This window comes from Mesoplodon densirostris, chromosome 5 (genome assembly GCF_025265405.1).
Source record: "Mesoplodon densirostris isolate mMesDen1 chromosome 5, mMesDen1 primary haplotype, whole genome shotgun sequence".
NCBI lineage: Eukaryota > Metazoa > Chordata > Mammalia > Artiodactyla > Ziphiidae > Mesoplodon > Mesoplodon densirostris.
In genome coordinates, this window is record NC_082665.1 from 49,611,542 (window position 1) to 49,625,758 (window position 14,217).

General features: G+C 40.9%; 1 protein-coding gene across 1 annotated transcript; it reads left to right on the top strand.

The window, feature by feature from the left end:
• The first annotated feature begins 319 nt into the window (after positions 1 to 319).
• TRMT10C (tRNA methyltransferase 10C, mitochondrial RNase P subunit) lies at positions 320 to 5,013 on the top strand. Its single transcript, XM_060099822.1, has 2 exons — positions 320 to 445; positions 3,196 to 5,013. Exon 2 carries the CDS (start codon positions 3,226 to 3,228, stop codon positions 4,417 to 4,419), a length of 1,194 nt encoding a protein of 397 aa, XP_059955805.1. The 5' UTR covers positions 320 to 445; positions 3,196 to 3,225; the 3' UTR covers positions 4,420 to 5,013.
• The last annotated feature ends 9,204 nt before the right edge of the window (positions 5,014 to 14,217 follow it).

Genomic DNA, 14,217 nt, shown 5'->3' on the forward strand with positions numbered 1-14,217 from the left:
AGGCCACAACAGTGAGAGGCCCGCATACCGCAAAAAGAAAAAAAAAAAAAAAAAAGTTTAACCTTGATGACTCCATTTTCTCATATTCCACTCATTCCTTACCCACTCTCACCTGGCTTCAACCCCCAAACCTCACAATGTGGTCTCAATGGTCTTTGTATTGCTACTGTCAGTGGATGTTTTTCAGCCTGCGTTGCACGACAGTGCTGCTTTCCAGGCCGGAAGGCTTGCCCCTTTGGCGTGACATCATATGGCAGCGCCGGAAGGAGGGGGCGGGATTTCCGGCTGCGGGTCTCGGGTCAACGACGAATACTGTGTAGAGTGATAAGTAAGCTGGGGGTTGGGTGCATCGCGGATCCCTGGGCAGCATTTCCCGGCAGAATCCTGCGTCCTCTGGGGTTCCTTGTGGTTTGCACCGGCGGGAGCCACTGTCTTTGCACTCCTGGTACGGGCGGGTTTCTTGTCTCCCAGTGTGTGTGGTGAGGTGGGAGGACGCGGGAGACCTAACATACGCATACTGGAGCTTGTGCGCTAAGAAGGCCCACAGATAAGAGGAAGCCCAGTGATTTAATAAACTAGAAGTACAATACCTGGGACGAGAGCAGTGTTTCCCAAAATGATATCCTTGTTCCCCTTTTAAATATTTGGGGCTTTTGTTTCTTTGATACTCTAAAAATATTTACCAGTTACAAAGACAAAACTCAAAAGACTTTTTCCGAAATCAGTGTTTCTCGTATTGGGGCTGAGAACTCTCGGTTAAATATTTCGAGGAGTCTAAAGGAAATTGTATTTTCTTTAAAAGGTGTCTGAACTTGTTTTAAATGTGAGAAGCATTGACCCGGAGTATTTAATCGAAAAATACTTGAATGGGGGCTTCCCTGGTGGCGCAGTGGTTGGGAGTCTGCCTGCCAATGCAGGGGACAGGGGTTCGAGCCCTGGTCTGGGAGGATCCCGCATGCCGCGGAGCGACTAGCCCCGTGAGCCACAAATACTGAGCCTGCGCGTCTGGAGCCTGTGCTCCGCAACGAGAGGCCGCGATAGTGAGAGGCCCGTGCACCGCGATGAGGAGTGGCCCCCACTTGCCGCAACTAGAGAAAGCCCTCACACAGAAACGAAGAGCCAACACAGCCATAAATAAATAAATAAATAAAACTTTAAAAAAAAAAAAAAAGAAAAATACTTGAATGATAAATGTGAACTATATACTGCCAAACATTGGGTTCGATGTTACTATAAATACAGTCCTTGTCCTGATAGAGTTTACCACATAGTGGGGCTAATAAGTAGCCAGGCAATTACAATGCAGTGTTACAAGCAGTATGGTGCAGAAGTACAGGGTGCTAAAAGAACTAATAGAAATACTTGATCTAAAGTTTGAGGTGACAGATAGCTAGAGATGTAGCTGAAGAGGTAAGCAAATGGTGATTTTGTGAAAAAACTTTATAAGCCATATATATAAGTTTAGACTTTAACCTGGCAGCAGTGAGTTTAAAAATACACATTGAGGATGATGTGAGTGTATTGATCAGATCTGCAGTAGCTCCAAATGGTTTAGAGATGAGGGAGAGCAAACCTGGAGGCTAGGAGATACAATTAAGAAAATGAGGTTGAGGGAATTCCCTGGCGGCCCAGTGGTTGGGACTCCGTGCTCTCACTGCAGAGGGCCCGGGTTCCATCACTGGTCGGGGAATTAAGATCCTGCAAGCTGCGCAGCGCAGCCCCCCGCCTCCAAAAGAAAAAAAAAGATAAGAAAATGAGGTTGAAGAGAAGTGACTGGATTAGAGAAGTATTTAGAAACTAAATGAATATAACTCAAATTAGGAATGGAGGGTGTGAGAGGGGACAGTTATGAAATGACTCCCAGTTTCTGCCTTCAGCAAATGGATGGGTAGTAGTGTCCCTCCCTGAAATAACGCAGAAGGAGAAGCAGATTGGGAAGGGAAGGGAGACAGATTTCAGTTTGTTGCATTTGAAGTGTCATCTGATACATGGTGATCAAAGTCAAGGAGGTAGATCAGAGCTCATAGGGAAAATGTTTAGATTGAAAAAAGGGCTAAGGACAGAACTCAGAAGCACATCCACCTTGTGTGTGTTGGGGGTGTGGGGGGAATGGATCTGAGCATCATTGCACAGGTCAGAGACCCAGGAGCATGCAGCGTCATTAAATGAAGCCAAGGGAAGAAGAAACTTTTCAACTATTTTAGTTGCATTTTGTGAAAAGTTGAATTCCTTTTTTTGCTTCAAGTCTAGCACTAGTTTCACATCCTTAAGTATCTTCATTGTTTTGTGGACATCCAGACCTTTAGGATAAAATTGTGGAGCTTATATATATTTGCCCTAATTTTGGATATTTTGTTTGGCAATAACATTATTTGCTGTAAAGTCTAAATTGGAGAAGGGAGGTTTTATTTATTTATTTTATTTTTATTATTTTATTTTATTTTATTTTATTTTTGCGGTACACGGGCCTCTCACTGTTGTGGCCTCTCCCGTTGCGGAGCACAGGCTCCGGACGCACAGGCTCAGCGGCCATGGCTCACGGGCCCAGCCGCTTCGCGGCATGTGGGATCTTCCCGGACCGGGGCACGAACCCGTGTCCCCTGCATCAGCAGGCGGACTCTCAACCACTGCGCCACCAGGGAAGCCCTATTTTTTTTTTTAAATCAGTAGATCTCTATATTTCTGTTTTGAAAGCATATAAGGGCATTGTAACAGCAGCTGCTAAGTGCTTTTTACTAGTTGCCATTTTCTGTAACTTTTCTGCCCTTTGGCTTCATGTATTGCTTGTTAAGGATCTTGTGTTTGGGTCTGTATCTGGGCTTAGTAGAAAGTGGAGAAGAATACAGCACCATAATCTCAGCCATATAGTGGTACATAACTTTGTTATCCGGTAACATTGATCTTCTGGGTCCCTAGATACAAATCTGAAAAGGATCTTCAGGGCATCCTTTTGCCTAAAACAATAGTGAAGTTCATATCTAAAATAAGAACCCAAATAAGTTTTGAACTTTTTGCCTAGTGAATGATCACAGGCTCTAGGGCACAGGAGTCTAAGAAAAATTAATGGTGCAAAAATAAGTTGGACTAAGATTCCACTTTTATGTTTCAGAAATCAATTGCATTTTGGTATCTCAAATTTATACTTGCACAGTTATGTGAGAGGTTTTTAACTTTTCATTACATTTTTTTTCATAGGGCTTTTCTTACAGGCCTGTTTTCCTCAAAATGAGTGTCAGTATCACCTTAAGACCTTTTGCCAGAGTTTTGGTGCCATTTACCCTTCATAGGAAGAGAAGGGTTTTATATTCAACAACTCTGCAGAGATACACGTCTTCCAAAATACCAGCTGTGTCCTATCCTAATAAGGAGAGTACATCACCTCCTGAAGAGCTGGAGTTGGATAAGTGGAAAATTACAATGAAATCTAGTGTGCAAGAAGAGGGTGTTTCAACAGTCTCAAGTAGCAAGGATGAAGATCCTCTAGCTGCCACCAGGGAATTAATTGAGATGTGGAGATTGCTTCGCAGAGAAGTACCAGAACACATCAGTGAAGAAGAGCTCAAAACCGTTATGGAATGTGTTTCTAAATCGTCAAAAAGAAAATATTTAAAATATTTATATGTTAAGGAAAAAATGAAAAAAGCCAAGCAAATAAAAAAGGAAATGAAAATAGCAGCAAAAGAACAAGTAAAAAAAGATCAGCTACCAGAAACCACTAAGGAAGATAAACAGCAAAACTTTCTGTTTCTGCGACTTTGGGATAGGAATATGGACATTGCAATGGGCTGGAAGGGTGCCCAGGCCATGCAGTTTGGACAACCTTTGGTTTTTGACATGGCTTATGACGACTATATGAAACCAAAAGAACTGCAGAATGCTGTTTCCCAACTTTTAGAAAGTGAAGGATGGAACAGAAGAAATGTTGATCCTTTCCATATTTATTTCTGCAGTCTTAAAACAGGTGGTGCCTACTATAGAGAGTTAGTTAAACGTTATGGAGAAAAGTGGAACAAATTGCTTTTAACAGCAACAGAAAAGTCTCATGTAGATTTATTTCCAAAGGACAGTATTATATATTTAACTTCAGATTCTCCCAACGTTATGACTACTTTCAAGCATGACAAAATTTATGTAGTGGGATCTTTCGTTGATAAGAATATGCAGCCAGGCACATCCCTAGCCAAAGCAAAACGGCTGAAGCTGGCAACAGAATGCCTTCCATTAGATAAATATTTGCAGTGGGACACTGGCACCAAAAATCTCACCTTAGATCAAATGATACGTATTTTGTTATGTCTGAAAAACACTGGTAGTTGGGAAGAGGCTCTGAAGTTTGTTCCTAGGAGAAAACATACTGGTTATCTGGATATTTCTCAGCATTCTCAAGAGTTTTTCAACAGAATGAAGTCAAAGACTTAATTCATTTCCAAGAGGCTCTGTAGATAGACACAGAAAAGGTAGCTTGAATGAGAATATTTGATAGCTTAAAAAGTAAATGGATTAGGATTACAGTTTGTTTTTTTTTTCCCAAAATCAGCTGAAATTTTTAGGAAGCCTCTGCTGAAGTAGCACAGGTAATACTCACACTCCTGTTTCTTTCTCTTTTTTTTTGAATTTTATTTTATTTTTTATACAGCAGGTTCTTATTAGTTATCTATTTTATACATATTAGTGTATAAATGTCAATCCCAATCTCCCAATTCATCCCACCACCACCACTTAGGAATACAGTTCTGTTAGTCTGTTTCATCCTGAATGGAATTCACTTGCTCTTTCTTTTAAAGGTTGTCTTTCCAAACTAACAAGTATTATCTTTCTCCAATTAAATATCTGTAAAACTTTGGAAATATATTTTGTTTACTGTAAAAAGAAACAATCTTAGAAAGTAAAAAGAGTTGTCCATGTTTGTTTGAGCCCAGTAAAATAATTGTACCATTGGTGTGGCTTTTTATGACTACTTTTGAGTCTCAGACTGCATTTTCCTTCTTAAATGTTCTTTTAGCCATGTCAACAACTACCCTTTCATCGAAAATTGATGAAACTTCAGGTGGTGGTTCATTTATTTAACATTTGGTACAGTGCTGGGCATGTCATAGGCACTAATGTATATCATTTAACTGAGTCTTGGTTAAACAAAAAGTTAAGACATCCCTTGGCATGTCATGAGATTGGGCTGTATAATGAAAAGTGGGGTAATGAAGAATGGGTTCGTGGGGATAAAGCTCATTTCTTGTCCTCTTAGAAGAAAAGGGTTTATTTGAAGAGTGTTCCTACAGCACTTCCCTGTTGTAGTGTAGATGGCTTTTCTTTTCAAGGAAATACTTCCTTTTTTCCAGCCATGTGATTTGAATGGAAGCTGCCATATTTTTACAGATCTTGCTCCCCTGGCCACAACTGATTATCTCAAAAAAGACACCTCACTCAGGGCTTCCCTGGTGGCGCAGTTGTTAAGAATCCGCCTGTCAATGCAGGGGACACGGGTTCAAGCCCTGGTCCGGGAAGATCCCACATGCTGCGGAGCAACTAAGCCCATGCGCCACAACTACTGGGCCTGCGCTCTAGAGCCTGCAAGCCACAGCTACTGAAGCCCGTGTGCCTAGAGCCCATGCTCCTCAACAAGAGAAGCCACCGCAATGAGAAGCCCATGCACCGCAATGAAGAGTAGCCCCCGCTCTCTGCAACTAGAGAAACTGCATGCAGCAACAAAGACCCAACACAGCCAAAAATAATAAAATTTTAAAAAATACTCAAACTTTGAGATGGGCAGCATCTGACTTTGACAGGCCAGTCAGAATCCTTTTACAGGATTTTTGGACTTCTCAAGATAGCCTGTGTTAATTCCTTTCTAGTGGTGAACTTTGAGAGGTAGGAAGCTCTAGTGGCCATGCCCTTTTCTGTGAAGGAAGCCAGGCATACAGAAATGAACTTAGGAACCATATTCATTGTAGACTTCTTATACTGTTAAAATGTTTGAAAACATGGGAAATAGAAATGTATGGCCAAATGTTTCTACCTGGTTTCTGAATTGGGCGTTAGCATGAATGAGGTATGCTATCCAATACATTTCTTAAAGCAGGACTCAAATCTTTTACCAAATACTAAGTACCTACTCTGTGCCAAATAGTTACTATGCAGTTTACATGAATTTAAACAACTAAGTTCAGGTACTATCATTAACACCTTTTTTTATAGATAAGGGAAATTTACTCAAAATAATTGAGCCTCTAAGTATTGTCTCAGAATTCAAAAGGTCTGACTTTAACCTATAAATTATGCCCTCTATAATAAGGCGAGTACAAAATGCAATGGAAAGACACGAGATGCCTAACCTAAACTCAGGGGATCTGGAGAGGCCTTGAAAAGGTGATATGTAAACTTAGAATTGATAAGAAGTGCATTATGAATGAATTTCAACTCTTAAGACCCTACTGAGTAGCAAGGTGCTAATACTTGAACTGCTTGAGATACATGGAAAGTAAAATAGCTAGTGGTTAAGAAAAAGGGATTAGGATTGCCTGACAGGATTGGCACCAGAGGAAGGCAAACAAGGCTCCTAGTGCACCTCACGAGTCTCCTGTGTCCCAGCCCTGCTCTCTGGGTTCCAGCTCCACCCTTATGGGTTCTGACATTGCCTAGATTGATTAATCTCTTGAAATTTCAGTTTTCCTCATCTATAAAAAGGAGATTAGAAATGGTTCTTGACTCATATAAAACTTAATATGGTGTCTGTCTGGCACATAAGTGCTAAGTAAATATAATTAATTCAGACTATACATTCAAAATGTATAGAATTTCTAATACGGTATATTCAAGTTATTGTGTCCCTTTGAGGAATACATTCGTATTTCTGTGTAACAATATGCTAAGGTGTTTCAGTGATGCAACACTAGAATATTTCTTCTTAATTTTTTTCCTTCGCAATAGCCAAGCAGTAACTGATTTCTAAGACTGCTTCTCTCTTACATAGATGAATCACAGTGGCAAGCTCATCCACAGTTTGAGCTCATACTGATTTTAATTTTACAAATTGTTTTTAATTTGGAATTTAGCAGAACCTCGGATACTGCTTCAGTTTCTCCAAACTAGATGGTCTGATTTCCTGGGCGTCAATTAGGAAGTAACAGCGTTTCTCTTTATCTTAAACACCCAATAATTTATTCTATAGTATTCTTTCTCTTTGAAGGTAACTTTTATTTCCTATGGTCTAATCATCTTCCCCTTCTTACCTATTAGCGACATGTTTTCATGTAATAACATTTCTAGTTCTCTCCTTTTGCTCTTTTCAAACATGCTACTAAATTCCCAGCTTTTAATAATTAAACAATTTAAAAAGAAGTCTTTGTTTGCTACTATTATCCCTACTATATTACGCAGTTCAACTTCTGAGCCAGATCCTTCAAGTAAGTATTCAGAACACAGTTTCCACTTCCTCTACACCACTGCTGTAAATAGAAATATAATGCAATCCACGTATGTACTTTTAAAATTCCCAGTAGCCATGTTAAAGATAAAAGGTGAACTTAATTTTAATATATTTAACCCATATGTTCACACTATTATTTCAATTTGTATTCATTATTCAAAACTAATGAGATTTTACATTCATATTCAATTTTTCAAACTAAGCATTCAAAATCTGGTCGTATTTTAATGGTTATAGCACATCTTAATATGAATACTAGGCTACTCTCGCCTTCTGAAATGGCCCATAGTCTGTGGAGTATGTTTCTCCAGCACCGCTCACATTTTCCCAGATGTCCCCATGCCCTGGGGCCACCTCTCGCCTTTTGAGACAGCTCACACTATGGAGTGTGTATCTCTCTAAATAAACCTTTTCATTTTAAGAAAAAATATATGAATGCTAAATTTTCAATTGTTAAAGTAAAATGCAATCCTACCAAAACGACAGAATTGTGTTTAACAAAAGCTAACTGCTTCGGTTTTTTAACTTAAATAGCATTGAGTTCAGTTCTTCAGTTGCACAAACCACACTTCAAGTGCTTAATAGTCCCATGTAGCTAGTGGCTGCCACGTCGAACTGTGCAGCTTGAGTACTGCATGATAAAACTGTGATCTGTGCTTACATAAGTTCTATTGTTTCCAGCCAGATTCAGTGGCCACTTTTTACTAATTAAAAAAGACCATGAATATCTCACTGAGCTCTTCCCTCCTTGAAAAACTTCTTCCTTGATTTCCATATCACAGCAATTGTCTTACTTTTCCCAGTCTAGCAGGTTATCTTCCTCATTGGCTCATTCATTCATTCAGCAAATGTTTATTGAGTACCTACTACGTGCCCAGAAGCATTTCAGGTGTTGGTGATACAGCAGTGGGAATACAATATATTCCCAGCCTTCATGGATATTAAATTCTGGCAGGCAGAAAGGAGACAAGACATAAATAATATAAAATGTCAGATGGTAATAAGTAATATGAAGGTTAAGGGAGAAAGGGGAATGCTGGAGTGGGGAGGCATTACTATTTTATACAAGGTGGCTGGGGACTGTCTTCTAAGTAGGTTGCTCACTGTGCAAGAACACCCATACAACCCTCTCCAAGCCATGCACTCTGGTGCAGGGCCATGTTTGCTAGAAGAAGCACTGTTTTCTTCATACACAGGTACTATCTGCCTTTAAGCCAAGTGCTTAAAAGACTGCACCCAATAACAGGGTATCCCTTTTCTAATTTGCACGAAGATTGATAAGATGACATTTGAGCAAAGACCTGAAGAAAGTGAGAGAGAGCTATGGAGATACGAGGAAAGGGAATTTCCAGTAAAGGGAACAATGAGTGCAAAGGCCCTGAGAGAGGGTTCAAGACACAAGGAGGCTAATGTAGCTGAAGCAGAGTGGGTAAAGAGAGATAAAGATGAGGTCAGAGGAGTAGCTAGGGGTCTGTCATGTAAGCCTCTCACTGTAAGGATTTTGTTTTTATTCTGAATAAGATGGGAAGATCAGATGGTCTTGAGCAAAAAAGTGACACGTTCCTGATATTTTAACAGGATGACTAGAATGAGGGCAGGGATTTTTTTCTGTCCTTTTTAACATTTTTTTAAATTGCCTACTCTTTCTTTCTTCTTCCTTCCTTCCTTCCTTCCTTCCTTTCTTTCTTTCTTTCTTTCTGCACCATGTCTTAGTTGCAGCACACGGGATCTTCTCTGTGGCATGTGGACTCTTAGTTGCGGCATGCATGCAGGATCTAGTTCCCCAACCAGGGATCGAACCCGGGCCCCCTGCATTGGGAGCGTGGGGTCTTACCCATGAACTACCAGGGAAATCCCTAAAAAAAATTTTGTTGTTGTTGAAGTACAGTTGATTTACAATGTTGTGTCAATTTTTGCAAGATCTCAGTTCCCCAACCAGGGATTGAACCCGGGTCTCGTCATTGAAAGCCCAGAATCCTAACCACTAGGCCACCAGGGAACTCTCTTTTCTGTCTTATTTACTGCTGTATCCCCAGGACTTGGTACAGTGCCTGGCACATAACAAGCACCTTAAAATTTATTAAGTCGATCAATCTGATTCATTTTAAAAAGGTCACTTTGGCTGCTGTATTGAGACGAGAAGAGAGGGACCAGCTAGGAGGCTACTGTAGAAACAAAGGTGGAAGATAATAGTGAGTTGGAGCAGGGTGGTAGCAGAGTAGGTACCAAATACCAAAGAGATATTGGAGACAATGAGTATAAACAATCCTTTCAAAGAGTGGGGAATAGTAATATGAAGGCGAATAGTAATAAGGAGCTAGAGGGAGTTATGAGATCAAGAGATGAGTTTTTAATTTTGCTATAGTTGTTTTGTAGATATGGGAGATATAAAGCATGTATGTTTGCTGTTGGAAATGATCCAGTAGTTGGCGGGGTGGGGAGGATCTGATAAAACAGTGGAGTGAGACCTTATATAAGCAAGAAAGATGGGATTTACTGCATTAGTAACAGAAAAGAAGACAGAAAATCTAGGTACAAATGCAGGTACCACACCACAGATATGGTGAGAATATACAGAAGTTCTGTTTTGATTTCTATTATTTTCTTACTGAAAATAAGAATCAAAGTCATCAATTGAGGGGAGGGCAGAGAAAGTGGGAAATAGTCTAGGAAAGTGAGTGAATTAGGGTCATGGTTCTCAAAGTGTGGTCCCCAGACTAGCAGCCTCATCATCTGGGAGCTAGTTAGAAATGTAAATTTGGGGGCCCCACCCACTGAGTCTACTGAATCAAAAACTCTGTCTGTGGCACCACAGTTTTAACTGTTTTAAGAAGACTTTCAGGGACTTCCCTGGTGGCACAGTGGTTAAGAATCCGCCTACCAATGCAGGGGACTGAGGTTCGATCCCTGGTCCAGGAAGATCCCACATGCCGCAGAGCAACTAAGCCTGTGCGCCACAACTACTGAAGCCCGAGCACCCTAGAGCCCGTGTGCCACCACTACTGAGCCCATGCACCACAACTATCGAAGCCCTGCCCTCTAGGGCCCGCATGTTGCAACTACTGAAGCCCACGCGCCTAGAGCCCGTGCTCCGCAACAAGAGAAGCCACCGCAATGAAAAGCCCGCGCACCGCAACGAAGAGTAAGTAGCCCCCGCTTGCTGCAACTAGAGAAAGCCCGCGAACGGCAACGAAGACCCAACGCAGACAAAAAAAAAAAGAGAGAGAGAGAGAGAGAGAAGCCTTTCAGATGATTCTGATGTATACTAAATGTTGAGAATGGTACAGAGAAATATAATGGGATTACAGGCTGAATTAAGAACCAAGGTTAGTGATAAATTGGAAAAGAATTTGAAAAAAAATTAAAATTAAAAAATGTAAGCACACACACACAAAACAAAGCCCATGAGCTGCTGTCACTTGACACCCAGTGAAATGCTGTTTCTGTATTTCATGGTACAACATCAGATAGCTCAAGCCCAACTGGGTAATTTAATATTACAGGGTCATGGGGCCAGCCCTGATCTAACCAGTGAATGAGTGTTTTGGATCACTTGGATGAATAGAAATATTTTTTCATCTTAATTTGGGCTGTAAAGAAATTTGAAAGTTAAAAAACAAAAACAAGCTTAGTGAAACCATGATTAGTCACTTTTCTCTCTAATTTGTTGTAGCTCTGTGCCTGAATTCCAGGCTCGACTCCACCTCTTACTTATCTTTTCAGTGTCCCAGTTTCCTCTTCTATAAAAATAAAGTAATTGTAGCACTTAATTCATAGGGTGGTGATTTAATGTACTTGATTTCATGTTTAAAAAATTGCAGACTATGCTTGGCATATAGTAAGCATAAATATATGTTGGATATTGTAACTATCACCTCACAAATTATACATTTAAATTACAATAATAGGAACTTCCCTGGTGGTGCAGTGGTTAAGAATCTGCCTGCCAATGCAGGGGACACAGTTCGAGCCCTGGTACCGGAAGATCCCACATGCTGTGGAGCAACTAAGCCCATGCACCACTACTGAGCCTGCACTTTAGAGCCTGTGAGCCACAACTAATGAGCCCATGTGCCACAACTACTGAAGCCCGCATGCCTAGGCCCATACTCTGCAACGAGAAGCCACCGCAATGAGAAGCCTGTGCACAGCAATGAAGAGTAGCCCCCACTCGCCACAGCTAGAGAAAGTCCGTGCACAGCAATGAAGACCCAATGCAGCCAAAAATAAATAATTAATTTTATAAAAACCTACATAAATTATAATAGTTGTCTATATTACTCTCCATTTTCAGCTTGTTTACTCATTATTTGAATAGCTCTTTAGAGACCGCAAACAATAGCTACTATTAAGCAACTGCCTGCCACAAGCCAGGCACTGTATTACAAATTTTACCTGTATTATCACACTTATTCCTCTCAGTAACCCTATAAGTATTAGTACATTTTTATAGTTAAAATATATTCAGTAAGATTACCTTATCCATTCAAACTCACAGATTAGCAAATGGCAGGGTTATAATCTAAATTCGGTTTTGTCTGATGCAATCAATGCTGCTGCTCTTTGCCCTGCACTCCACTGCCTTTTCATCCATTAACCCATTTGCTGGGGGTTACTGAAGCTTGCATTCACTTCTTCAATGGATATTTATGAAAACTGGTATAATCTAGGTCCTAGGGAAACAATGGTGAGCAAGATAGGCACAATATGACCTCATGGAACAGACAGGTGAATGGATTAATATCTTCCATCCTTAACTTCTGCAGTGTGGTATATGGAACTGGATGGCTGTATGTGACCTCTCTAAACTTCATTTTTCTCATTTAAAAGTATAAGCATCATGTCATGTATCCTCAATAAGCTGTATTCCCAGCAATCAATAAATGGATACACATAAAAACTCAAAAAAAGCATATATAAGTAAATACATACATAATTACAAATAAAAATCACATGTTTATGTCTCCATTTATTTATTTGGTTGCACCAGGTCTTAGTTACGGGCTCCTTACTTGTGGCAGGGGGCTCCCTAGTTACAGCTCATGGGATCCTTAGTTGCAGCAGGTAGGCTCCTTAGTTGTGGCATGTGAACTCTTAGTTGCGGCATGCATGTGGGACCTCATTCCCTGACCAGGGATGGAACCCAGGCCCCCTGCATTGGGAGCATGGAGTCTTAACCACTGTGCCACCAGGCAAGTCCCTATGTCTCCATTTAAAAAATGATTAAGAGTCTCAGGAATTCCCTGGCGGTCCAGTGGTTAGAACTCCGTGCTTTCACTGCAGAGGGCCTGAGTTCAGTCCCTAGTCGGGGAACTAAGATCCCTGAAAGCCGCTTGGTATGGGCGAAAAAAAAAAAAAGAGAGAGACTCAGCGATTAAGTAACTTGTGAAGATCACATCTAGGAAAAATAAAACAAACATGAATTACCTATTCTAAGTAAAATAGTTTGCTGGGCACTTTTACATATACTGTCATAGATGGTGGACCAGGGACTTCAAATCACCAAATCACCGTATCAGCAAACCACCCTGCTTCTGTCGTGGGAAACGCACTTTGATTCTTTCTGCATTCTCCAGACTCGGAGCCTGAGGAGTCATCCATTCACAAATACTGAGCAACTTTCATATATGAAATAAGCAATACAAACTGCTGTGAAGAAAAAAAAATTTTTTTTAATGGTCTCTGTGGTCAAGGAATTTTTGAGCCACCTAGGGAGAACTTTTTTTTCTTTTTAACACATATTGAGGGAAGTATACAATGATCAAAGAATGTTATATGGAATTTATTATCTCATTTGATCCCCAGGACCACCCTTTGAGGAAGTACTATTATTATTTCTATTTTATAGAGAAGGAAACATAGGTCTGTAGACAGTAAGAAACCCTCAAGGTTTACTCAGCCAGTAAAGGGATTCCAACCCAAGTTCTGACTCCGTAAGGCCAATTTCTGTAACACTCACTGTATATTGTACAGCAAACCCAGAAACTACAGTTCCCTAGGCAAGGAATCGACCCCGTATAGCAAGAGGGCAGTATATATATAGAGAAAAAGCGAAGATGAAGCTGAAAAGTTAGGTTGGGGCCCAATATAACGTTTGGACTTCATTCTGCAAACTCTGGGGATACACTAAAGGTTTCTAAGTAAGGCAGAAACTACTGTGGTCTTCACGTAACAAAGTAACTTCTCTTGACACAGCAATTGCAGCTTGTAGAAAAATCAGTTTTACCACTTGCCTACGCGACCTTAGACAAATTTTTCTTTGGCCTCAACTCACAGCTAATTAAAAGAGGGCAATTCCGCATTGGACTATTGTGTGGGGATTAAACGAGATATCGCCTGACACAAGAGGGCGCTCGATAAACGTTGATTTTGCTTCTAGGTAGGAATAAAAATTCGGTCTTTTTTTTTCTTTTTTTTTTCTTTTTTTTTTTCTTTTTTTTTTTTTTGAGTGGGTACACGTAATCTAGCAAACCAGACAGAATGAAAGAGCCTGGCTAGCTTCGGTCGGCCAGTTTGCAGAAACCTCACCTGAGCTCACCAACGTTTCCAGGGTTATGATCCCACCTCCCCTCACTTCCCTGAATCCGCCAGTAAACCATGAAAATCTAACCCACCTCTAGTCAAGTCCCTATCCAGTCCTCGGACCGCTCAACCTTCCCCGCCCTTCCCTCAGAGGACGCTCGCCGATGATATCATATCCACTTCCGTTTCCGAGAGGCCCTTCACTCGCTAGGGCCGCTCTAGGCTGCCGCTTCCAAGGCGGGCTCCGAAGCTTAATGGTTGCTGGGCGGGGC